This window comes from Sus scrofa, chromosome 4, assembly GCF_054392235.1.
Source record: "Sus scrofa isolate SSC_HxYL_T2T_F1_AM1 chromosome 4, Sscrofa_HxYL_maternal_Yorkshire_Landrace_v2.0, whole genome shotgun sequence".
Taxonomy (NCBI): domain Eukaryota; kingdom Metazoa; phylum Chordata; class Mammalia; order Artiodactyla; family Suidae; genus Sus; species Sus scrofa.
The window spans coordinates 135,950,879-135,962,554 of NC_139386.1; the positions used below are offsets into that span (position 1 = coordinate 135,950,879).

Genomic DNA, 11,676 nt, shown 5'->3' on the forward strand with positions numbered 1-11,676 from the left:
TGGGTGGGAGGGCTAACAAAAGAAGAGGGCTCCATTTTCAAGTCTGGAAGGTTATGATAACACTATTTGAAAAGAAAGGGGTTACATGACTTACTTTTCAAATGTTCACATTCTCCAGATTTATGACAACATAGTAATAATGATCATACCGCATGGGGTCAAAGATAAGGTCCTTTTATTAGCACTCCTGCCTCTCCTTGAATCATTTCAGGCACCCATATTGTTACAGTATAACATTTTATTTTCCTTAATAGAATTACGAAACTATTTAAAAATCCAGGTAAAACAATGTTTCTCAAATTGCAGGTCCTGACCCATGAGCGGGTAGGGAAATTAATAAAATGAGTCATGATGATATTTTATACAAGGGAAAAAATAGGACGGAAAAACCCCAGAGTGTATCAGACTTTGAAAAGGTCGGTTTTGTCTCTCATGCATACTCATCTATGTATATAAACCGCGCCTAAACACGTGCATGTGCCAAATCGGGAAGTTTAAATGTATTTCTTCCTGTGAAGGGCAGATGAAAAGTCTGAGAAATCCCAAGAGAGAGAGAATATTCACGATAAAAAGTTAAGAAACAAGACCGTGCTATTCTACCCGCTAAATATGATTTTCCATGTTAAGTGTCTTTATTAAAGCTGGGTGCTCCTCCTTAGCAAAGTGACAGTTCTAAAAAACAAAAGAGGCGTTCAGGCAAAATACATTCATATACATGCATGTGTATGTGCATATGCTTACCTATAAATACAGTGTTTAAGCCTTTAAATATATTTAAAACCTTTAAAATATAATTAGAACTTCCCACCCTATGAATAACCACTGCAGAGAACATAAAATCAAGGGTGCAGTTGTGCTGGTGTTTAGCGGTGTTCACTCCTTCATATGCCGAGCTAAACAGAATCCAAAAAAATGCGCATGTAGTTGCTATTTTTTAAGCTGAAAATTCACAGCCCGTTTAACACCTACCCTCTCGTTAGCCTGGGACTATAGTAGCTGGTCCGTGTGATGCAGCTGGAATCGGAGAGAAACTCCCAGGCCGCATTTCGCGGTTGAGAAGAGACCCCCTCCTCCCGCATCTTGGTGAGTTTCCCGGACTGCATCCCGATGGAAGGGGTCCTGCTGACCCTCACGAGCAAGGCTGCTCAGGGACCACCAGGCTTCCCGGACTCGGGCCTAAAAACATTCCAGACATTCCTCACCACAACTTCCTCAAAAGGCTGGCTTCCCAGGAGGGCAGGGGCACAGCGTGCGGGGTCACGGCCGCGGCAGCAGCGGCCTCTGTTCTCAGAGGCGCGCTTCGCTGAGCGGAGCGGGGGCCCAGCCCACGCGCCCTCAGAGGCGAGTGAGGACGTCGCGGTCCCCGCAAAGAGGAGGCTCTCGGTGCGGCCGACCTTCCCGCAGCTCGGAGAGAAGGTCGGTGTCTTGGTGTGTGGCGTGTTTTCTTTGGAAAGAGGCAAATGGAGTCGGATGAAGTTTCCTATAGCAAAGCCTCGGCCCCTCAAATCCGAGAGTCTCAACGTTGCTTTTAACGAACTCTTTTTAGTTGCCTTTCTTATGCAAATAATGGCAGGATGTGCCATTGCCCTCTTTTTCCCTATTAATGTTTCCAATTCTGCCAATTTCCTCTGCCCGTCTCTCCTTTTGCTTCTCAAACACGTCATTTAAAGCCCCGCTTCTCTTTCTGGACTAGACCGTATTGACAGCCACCTCCCAGGGCTGGAGGTTTTCATGAAGGAGCACACGGAAATCAGGAGCTTTGCGGGTAGAGCTGGGTCCCGTCGCGCTCTTTCTGGCCCATGGGCTATTCGCTGCCAACCTCAGGGGTCTGGTTTGCCTGGGATTCTCCTCATGCTCTTCTTCCAGCTCAGCCCCACCCTGGTGTCCACGTTCCTGGGTAAAGAGCCAAACCCAGCGTCTTTCTCAGAACCGCAAAAACCCCAGTGCAAGGTCTTAGGCACAGTTCACACTCCGTGACGTAGGAGGTCTTGGCCAAGGGTTACACACTGGACTGGATGATCTGACCAGTGGAGTCTGTCCTCAGGCCCTCTTCTTTCTCAGTGACCCATGAGACACTGCAGAAGTCACAGGAGCTCTATATCTGGCAGGTGACTGACTGCCGATGAAATGCGACTCGGCGCCCAGGGGCTGGTCACGGAACAAGATGGTTAAGAAGCTAAGGGATCATCTCACACCCCAAAAGTGCAGTGTGGAAGCTGGAAGGAAAGCTCTTAGCCTCAGCGATGGGCATTTTTCTCTCCCTCTGTGTAGCTGTGGGCTGGGGTTGGTGGCAAGTGTTGCTGAAATGAGAAGAGGGGCTGTGCTGCACCTGCAGCATGTATAGGACTTAATTTCCTTAGCCTTTGTTGTCTTACCTGTTGGTCACTTTTCTGGTTCGTTTAATCAGAGACCTTTTGACTTTGAAATCTGTGGCAGAATTTTCTTTTTTTAAAAATTGCCGTATAGCTGTGGTACAATATTATATGTCACAGGTTTGTACAAACGGTAATTCATAGTTTTTAAAGGTTATATTCCATTTATAGTTATTATAAAACATAATAATATATATTATAAAATATTATAAACTATTTCAAATGCCAGCTCTGAAACAGAGACACCCACCTAGACAAGCCCTGTGATGTCATGCTCTAAAAATACCTTGCGTGGATTATTGGGAGAGGAAATGAAGCAGAGATAGTAGGCTCACACTGACTTCTAAAAGAGTCACCACGGAGTGTTTACCAAGATCTCCAGATGACTAAAATTAGTTTATTCTGCACAGCGTTATCCACCGCTGACTCAAGATGGTGACACGAGCAGTGTTAAGCTGTGAGCTCACCAGGAAACTCATTCCCCAGAATCTTCTCTGGCAGGAAAGACCCTAGCTCACATCAGTGGATGGAAGGTGAGGTATAAATAGGCACTCGCTCCACCATCGCTCAGAAGCTATGCTTTCCGCTTGCCTTCAGATCTCTGTTTCTGGAAAACGTTAAAGCCTCCAATCCGCCCCTGTGTGCGCGTGTGCCGCATCCTCTAGGGATGCAGTACAATCCCTGGAAAAGAGAGCCTAAGTCGTCAGGTGAGGGCCACTTAACAACTCGCTGACCTCAGAACTGAGTTTTGTGTGCAATTAGATATGGATGCCAATTGCATTTTTTAAATAAATATTTTAATGAAAAACTGAGGTTTTGATCCTATAAATGTCCTGTAAGCTGGCCTGTGTGTAAATGGTCAGCCAGTAAGAAGTACGTTCAGACAGGTGCAGGCAGAGAAGGACGCGTAGACATGTGTGCTGTCAGGGAGGTTTCTCTGCCGGGAAAAAGGTTTTCCATAAATAGTTGGCCCTGGAGCCATCAGGGGGGTCAGCAGTGCTGACCTGCCCCGAAGTAAAACATCCACGTAAAATTTAGCGTCAGCCCTCTGTATACGAGGGTTTAAACAACTGCATATTGCGTAGTTCGTAGTATTTATTATTGCCAAAAATCCACGTGTGAGCGGCCCTTCGCAGTTCAAACCCATGTTGTTCAAAGGTCGATGGTACTTAAGGGCCAGCTTGTCCCAAGAGGGCTTCGTCCAGCCGCGCCGCCCCCCCCCCTCTGGTTTATGCCCTCAAGCGGTCCGCCCCCGAAAGAAAGAAAGAAAGACAAATCAACTGTTTAACTCAATAGGCTAATCAGTCCCGTACAAAAGTGGCTTCAGCGTGTCTGTGCCAGCCAATTATCTGATGTGCTCTCTCTTCGTGGCTGATTTTATTTTCCTTTCTTCCAGATGTCTTAGAACACGCTTTCAGGACACAGCTAGATACTCTGTCGTGTGCGCCAGAGTCATTTCGGCTCTAAAGCATTCCGTTTCTCTGTAGGTGCCCATTCTCTGCCACTGATAACTTTTCCCCATCTGTTTAATCCGTTCGCTGGCTTATTAAATCCTGGGATTATTTCTTTGGTGACAAAGCCCTCAAACTATGCATCACTGATTTTCTATTTTTGAAGCCCTGGAATTTTCCTTGTTGGGACACTGAGTGCTTTATTTCTAATTAGCCTTTCCTTCTTACTCATATTTGGCTTTGCTTTATCAATAAATTACACAACCAATAATTAGGACCAGGATCTCGGCGTGTGCTGCAGACACGACTCCTGCCGGCTGGTGGGAAGGAAGGGGTACTCCGGGGAGTTGGAACTGGGAAAAACGCGGGTGATGACTCCGCGGCTTGATAATAGAATGAGAAGTTGTCTGCTTTTAGCAACAGCTGAACTCTTACTCAGGTCGTACGCAGTATTCTGATGCAAGTTTTTAGGAGAAACCACCCATTGTATCGGCTCTTTCCTCTACAATAGTCTCTGTACCAAAAGGCAGCTTCAGAAAAAGCCATTGGTGGACCTGTTTGGCTGCAAAACCAGAGCTGAACAAAAATGCTCCGCAGTGAAGTCTTTTTAAAGATTCTCTTCTCATATCTCCGCCTCTGTGAAGTCTTTCCTGATCGCCCCGCCTGGGGACCAGGTCTCCATCCTGCAGCGTCCACAGCACGTCGAGGGGTCCAGGCCAGGCTCTTCGCACCGAGCCTGGTGGAAAGCCAGCACCGATCGCCGGTGTCCCTGCCTCTCTGCAGCGTGTTATCACCTCCTGCTGGAGGGCCGAAGGCATCATTTTCCCTCAGGAGCGAGCGACGTACACTGCGGGCCCTCTAAGCGCAAACTGAGTGAGTCCGTCCGCCTCGCGTACCTCTGACCCTCAGGCTTAACGTGGAGGAGACCCTCGATAAATGCAGGGAGAATGACTGTTCGGTGAATGGATATAAACGAAAGAAGCCACCACTGAAGTTCAGTCTTTGGGTTCACTGGGTGACCCTTCCTGATCTCCTGTCTCCTGTCAGGGCCAAAGACAAACAACTTTACCCGTAAGCCCAGCTCCTGTAAAAGACCTGCCGGTTATTTGAATAACTGACCGGCTAGCTTCATGGGCACGTCGTATATGCAAAGGACAGTAATTACGGCTAATAGTTATCGGGGTTCGCTTTGCGCCAGGCTCTGTTCTGGGCGCTTTGCATGCACGCGCTCCTTCTCACTGCAGCCTCTTCTAGAGACAAGGCGCTGAGGTGCAGTGATGTTAAACCCCTTGCTCCGGTCAAGCTCTTGCCAAAGACCGCTTTCCAGCCAGAGCTGGGCTGGAGCTGCCGACGAGTTACGCTTTGGCGGCACGTATCTCCCTGCTTCGTGCAAAACGCTGAACCAAGAGCAAATGCCAGAAGCAGTGCAGCCAGGATGCTGCTGCCCAGCAGCTTGGTGTCTCTCTCAGATACTCCTCTGCTCACTCCACTTTCCTCTTTGCTGCAGGTGTCCCAAGTGGGGGGCGAGGGCGGCAGAAGCTGCTGGTCGTGAGCACAGGAGAGGTTAACGTCCCTGCTGAGTCTCTGCGTCTTTGTAAGCACCTGCCCTGCCCCATTGCTGGCACCGCCCTGCCTCGCCTGCTCCCATTCTCTCTCTCATACTCTCATCTCTCCCCGCTCTCCCTGCAACTTTGACTTGTCCACTTCCCTACCCTCCTCCAATTATCTGGACCCTACAGGTCAGTCAAGATGCAATTTAGATGACGCCTCTTCCTGGAAGCCCTCCCTGACAGCACAGGCAGGTGTCAGATCCCTACCACGCCCAGTGTATGCTCTCATCAATCTACTTTGTCATTGGTGGCTTAATGGCCTCTGCTGCTGGACCGTGGGCTCTTCAAGGGTGGGCATCCAGAGACCTCAGTGTCAATTCCAGGCACACAGTGGCCCCATAAATGTTTGTCGAATGGAGAACTAAGCGACTAAGTAAAAATGTTCCCTCGTGCATCCATTGCACCCCGAAAGCATTCCGTGAGCCAGGGCAGGGACCCTGCTCGCCCACATCCACGTGCTTGAGGTGGGCGCAAAGGACACAGTGAAGAAGAGCAGGTTGGAGGTGTTTCTTTGTCCCCGCGAACTGGAGAAAAAGCATCCCACTGCATCCAACCCAAGACCATCGCGGTAAATAATCTTTGATGAGAAAAAAAAGTAAGCCTGAAAAATGTGCAGCTGGGAAAAAAATGTTTCAAAGAGCATTTTATTTTTCCCGTCAGTGGGTTTGTTGTATAAATTATGTGTGAAACAAATACGTGACAGAGAGATTCAGTGGTAATTACTCATTCTCAAATGTTGGGTTACCACGCCTCGGAATCCCACATACAGTAGCTTAGCACAGAATTAAATTCTGCCCTTTAGGCAGGATTAGCATTTGGAGTTTCGTGTCTCTGTAGTTTAAATATTTTTATCCCAATATTTGTACTTTTCCATTTAGAATCAGTGCACTGAGTATGGGGGCGGGTGGGGGGAGGGATAGAAACAGCATTGACTTTTATGCTTCAACTCATCATCCCTAATGGTCTGTGGTCGATTTTTACAGATACTAATTTTTAAAATTACTTATTGCTAATTAGTTACCGCAACACAGAAAGAATTGCTAGAGCACTTTCTCCTCTAAGGAATCTAGGATCTTCTCCTTGCCAATAATCTGTCTTTAATTTTGTCAGGGAGAAGCTTCCCTTCGGCCTTCACTCTCAGAGGCAGACACTCCACGGAGGAGAGTGCTGCTGACACGATAAGGAGAAGAGCTTTTTCCTGGGGCCTCGGAGCAGGAAGGTGGGGCGAGGCATCCATCTGATTAACGGGGGAGTCTCCTAGACCCCGTGTCCGCAGTCGTACCGACTTACTCATCCACACCCTTTATGTTCTCTGTGCCTGGGATGTCCCAGAAGCTGCTCTTTACTGGCAAACGTAAAAAGGACCGAGGCATGGTCTCTGTCCTCCAGAAGCTTCCGAGGGAGTGGGAGAGAGTGGTACAGACAATTGCCATCAAACAAGACGTTGGAGGGGGCAGTCTGTACAAAGGGCGGCAGGCGTTAGGAGACGCGCCTGAGCTGGCTGGGGGTCACAGGGAGGAGAGCACCTGAGCTGCCACCCGCAGGGCCAGGCGTCTGCGGGCGACAGAGCTGCTGATGGAGTGATGGGGGAGGCGCTGCCCAGGGGCGTCCTTGGACTCTTTGGGGCTTTATTATCAGGGACACGTGGGCTGTGATCCACCTCACAACTCACAGAGCACATCAATGTGCGGGAAGCCTTTAAGCTTGGTGAGGACCTGTTCCGATGGCCCTGGAGTGGGCGGAGGGCAGGGCGGCGGGAGAGGGCATCATGCTGGCAGCCTGGGGGCCTGGGGGACCAGGCTCAGCGCTGTCAGCACGAGGTGGCAGAGGAAGCGGCACACATTGGCTGACAGGCAGGGCACAGGCACTGCTCCCGGGCTGAGCCACAACATCTGGACCCTCAAGTTTGCAGCGAGTGGTCATGGCCATCTAATCCACTCAGTACCACTTGGGTTAAGCCTTTCATGAAAATGAATTTGAAGGCAGAAAGATGGATTTAGCTCAACGTTGGAATATTTTTATGGCATTAGGTGGGATATTTTCTCTTTCTTTTTCTTTTTCTTTTTTTTTTTTTTTTGTCTTTTTGAGGCTGCACCTGCAGTATATGGAAGTTCCCAGGCTAGGGGTTGAACTGGAGCTACAGCTTCCAGCCTACACCACAGCTCACAGCAACGCTGGATCCTTAACCCACTGAGCGAGTCGGATTTGTTATTGCTGACCCACAGTGGGAACTCCTGGGTGGGATATTTTCAAAATGGGGTTTCCTTTTTTGGGGGGGTGGTATTCGTCTGCGCTCATCTATTAAATACTGGTATTTAACCCTAGAGAAGGAATTCCAACACTTCCAACAGAGAACCAGCTGAGGCTCTTTCACAGGTCTCCATCAGCGTCTCCCCTTTTGCTTCAGAGCAGGTCATAAGTACCTCCGCTATGCTTTACATAAAGTAAGAAAAAACTCGGGGACGAAGGCAGTTGCTAGGGCTGAGGTACATCTGTGTGTTAGATCTGTCCTTTCCACGCCCAACTCATCTAGTTGTGTGTTGGCATTTTTCAGTGCTTATTTCCATGTAACTAACTGTGTCTGTTTCCATAGCTCTTCAGAATCTGGGTGAGGAAATTCTGCTCCAAACACCTTGTCTGCCACTGTCCCCTATGTTGTTGTGTTAACGGCCAAGGTCCCTTTGTACCTAGGCCCAAAGCCATCCATTGTCCTGTCTGAATCATCCCCTTAGGGGTTTCCTATCTGAACTTCTCCTCCTTTGGAATTGGGTTCAAAATTAAATGTCTCTGAGACATTTAATAACCCTTTCAATTGCTTCATTGTTTTTTTGACAACATTTATGAACTCTTCACTTTATACAAATTTCTGTTTAAAGCTTAAACATTTTAATGTGCATATTTGGGGCATTTTCAAATAGTATCATCCTTAACCCCGTGTGAGTGTTCAATAGATGATAACGCTAACTGAGGCAGAGAAGGTGGAAATGCATTTTCATCTCTCCTAATTTTGTTTACTTCTAAAATTTTGCACTTTTTCCCTAGGACCCAGAATACATATACCATCAGAACACAATCTCTATTTCTAACTTCTTAGTACAAGTCTATAAAGAATTAAATTTTTATATGTGCAGAAAAATACAGAATATTTTAAAAAGCAAGAATTTTAGTAGTTCCTGTTGTGGCTCAGTGGTAATGAACCTGACTAGCACCCGTAAGGATGTGAGTTTGATACCTGGCTTCCATCAGTGGGTTAAGGACCTGGTGTTGCCATGAGCTGTGGTGTAGGTCGCAGATGCAGCTCAGATCCCTTGGTGCTGTGCTTGTGGCTGTAGCTGGCAGCAACAGCTCTGATTCGACCCCTAGCCTAGGAACTTCCATGTGCCAAAAGTGCAGCCCTAAAAACACACAAAAACAAAACCAAAAAAAGAAGCCAGAATTTTAAAAGGCAAATATCCTATCATGTATGTTTTCGATATTTTGTTTTTATTGGAAATCAAATACTACAGATACAGTCGATATCCTTCTGTAACCCTCTCTTACGGGATTTCCTTTCTCTTTTTCCTGGAAGTAACCCGCCTTGAAACTGCTGCTTTTACTTCCCACCTCTGGTTCCTATACTTTTACTAAGTACGTATTTTTCCATAATCAATGTATTATTAACATTCATGTTTAAAAATTTTACCTAAATGATATCTTCACACAACTGGATTTTGTTATTTTCTCCGATCTAAGCATCTCTGTATTTTAATAAACAAATGTAATCTATTTATATTTATTGTGATTATTGACATGTTTGGGATTATTTCCAGCATCTTGGAATTTTTTTATTTCCAACAATTTTCAAAGCATTTTTTTTCCTTCCTTCTTACTTTATTTTATTATTTTTTTTCCAAGGCTGCACCTGTGGCACATGGAGGTTCCCAGGCTAGGGGTCTAATCGGAGCTGCTGCCACAACCACAGCAATGCCAGATCCGAGCTTCATCTGCGACCTATACCACAGCTCACAGCAACACTGAATCCTTAACCCACTGAGCGAGGCCAGGGATCGAACCTGCATCCTCAGGGATACTAGTCAGATTCGTTTCTGCTGAGCCACAATGGGAACTTCCTACTTTATTATTTTTCATTGAAGTATAATTGTTTACATTGTTGGATTAATTTGTGCTGTATAGAAAAATGATTTAGGGGTGTGTGTGTGTGTGTGTGTTCTTTTTTATATTCTTTTCCATTAGGGTTTATCTCAGGATATGGAATATAATTCCCTGTGCTCTGCTGGAGGACCTTATTGTTTATCCATTTTATATGTTAGCAGTTTGCATCTGCTAACCCCAACTCTCACTCTCTTACCCCACCACTGCCACCCTGGGCAACCACAAGTATGTTCTCTATGTCTGTGAGTCTATTTCTGTTTCGTAAGTAAGTTCACTTGTGTCATATTTTAGATTCCACATGTAAGTGATATCATATGGTATTTGTCTTTCTCTTTCTGACTTACTTCACTTAGTATGAGAATCTCTAGTTGCATCCATGTTGTTGTAAATGACATTATTTCATTCTTTTTTATGGCTGAGTAGTATTCCATCGTGTATATGCACCACATCTTCTTTATCCTTTCATCTGCCGATGGACATTTAGGCTGTTTCCATGTTTTGGCTGTTGTTAGTAGTGCTGCTGTGAACATAGGGGTGCATGTATCTTTTTTAATTATAGTTTTGTCTGGATACATGCCCAGGAGTGGGGCTGCTGGATCATATGCTAGTTCTATATTTAGTTTTCTGAGGAAGCTCCACACTGGTTTCCATAGTGGCTGCACCACTTATGTCCCCACCAGTAAGGGGGGCAGGGAGGGTTCCCTTTTCTCCACACCCTCTCCAGCACTGGTTATTTTTAGACTTATTAATTAACGATGGCCATTCTGACCCGTGTGAGGTGGTACCTCATTGTAGTTTTGATTCCTTCTTATTATTTTGTAAGTAGTCATTTCTTTATTTCCTTTTTGTTTCCACACAAAGGAAGGAGTGCTTTTTGGACAGTGAATACTATTTGTCTTCCTAATGTGGTTACCACTTTAAATGTTAAAATATACATTGTTAGGAAAGTTCCAGATCTGTGCACCCCTTCTCAGTCTCAGCCTCTTGGTCTCCATCCATCCATTTTATTCCCTCTGCAAATACAAATACCTTTTTTTCTTTTTCCTTTTTTTTTTAATAAGAAAAGTGGTTATACTATGCATACTCTTCCATAGCTTACTTTTCTCAAATATACCTTTGGACTGTTTTTCTATGGAGTAACAGGGCTCTGCCTTGCTCTTTTCACAGCCACACAGCAATGCTGATGAAGACTGCCATTACTGAGCGATTACTGAGTGCCTAGAGTTTATCTTCTCTATACTTTACAAGAACCATGTGTGGAAGAAGCTGCTTTTTGGAGATGAGGAATCTGAGGCTTAGAGTGTGCGGCAGGTAAAATAATGGCCCCCAAAGACAGCCCCGTTCAAATCCCTGGAACCAGCGAATATATTGCCTTACACTGCAGAAGAGATTCTGCAGGTGAGTTAAAGGTTAAGACCTTGAGATGAGATTATTCAGAGTCACCTGGCTGGGCCCACGCTAATCACTGAGTCCTTAAAAGTGGAACCTGTTCTGGCTGGGTTAGAGAGTGGCACACCTGTCGAAGCAGGGTCAGAGAGACGGCAGTGTGAGAAGGACTCAATACTCTGTTGCTGAGCTGTGGGTACCAGCCACAGACCGGCAAGAGTACTCTAGGAGCTCAGTTCAGCCCTCAGCTAACAGCCGGCAAGGAAACAGAGCCCTCAGTCCTATAGCCCCGTGGAACTGAAGTCTGCCAACAGCTGAAGGAGCGAGCGAGGGGATTCCGTCCTGACCCTGCAAGAAGGACCCCAGCGCTGCCAGCACATCAGTTTCAGCCCAGTGAGACGCACGCCAGACTTCTGACTTACCAAACTGTAAGATAACAGATTTGCGTTGTTTTACACCTCTAAAATTGTGGTAATTTTTCTTATGGTGGCAGCAAAAGAAAACAAATATAGGCCACCATGACCAGAAAGTTTTAGTGAAATGGGAGCTCAAACTCAGGTGGTCTGACTCCAGCATCTGGGTACAGCGAGGTCATTACTTATTTAGCCAGCACATTTTAAAAAATTTTTTTATTACTCAAATGAATGTATCCCATCTGTAGTTGTATAATGATCATCACAATCTGACTTCCCAGGATGTCCATCC

The 11,676-nt window shown here is 46.2% G+C and overlaps 1 protein-coding gene across 3 annotated transcripts; it reads left to right on the top strand.

Moving 5' to 3' along the window:
* Positions 1–493: 493 nt before the first annotated feature.
* On the top strand, positions 494–9,200 carry LOC146404300 (uncharacterized). Of its 3 annotated transcripts, XM_085024276.1 has the most exons (5): positions 494–1,416; positions 2,783–2,905; positions 3,769–4,696; positions 5,331–5,621; positions 6,544–8,863. In XM_085024276.1, the coding sequence occupies exons 1-2, from the start codon at positions 1,108–1,110 to the stop codon at positions 2,831–2,833; spliced, it is 360 nt and encodes a 119-aa protein (XP_084880402.1). In that variant the 5' UTR covers positions 494–1,107; the 3' UTR covers positions 2,834–2,905; positions 3,769–4,696; positions 5,331–5,621; positions 6,544–8,863. The 3 variants fall into 3 exon arrangements, 2 of the variants coding, with proteins under 2 accessions (XP_084880402.1, XP_084880404.1); XM_085024278.1 differs by lacking the exons at positions 2,783–2,905; positions 3,769–4,696 and having other exon boundaries at positions 5,331–6,028; positions 6,544–8,859; XR_014844951.1 differs by lacking the exons at positions 494–1,416; positions 2,783–2,905; positions 3,769–4,696 and having other exon boundaries at positions 5,331–5,417; positions 5,563–6,001; positions 6,544–9,200.
* Positions 9,201–11,676: the final 2,476 nt, after the last annotated feature.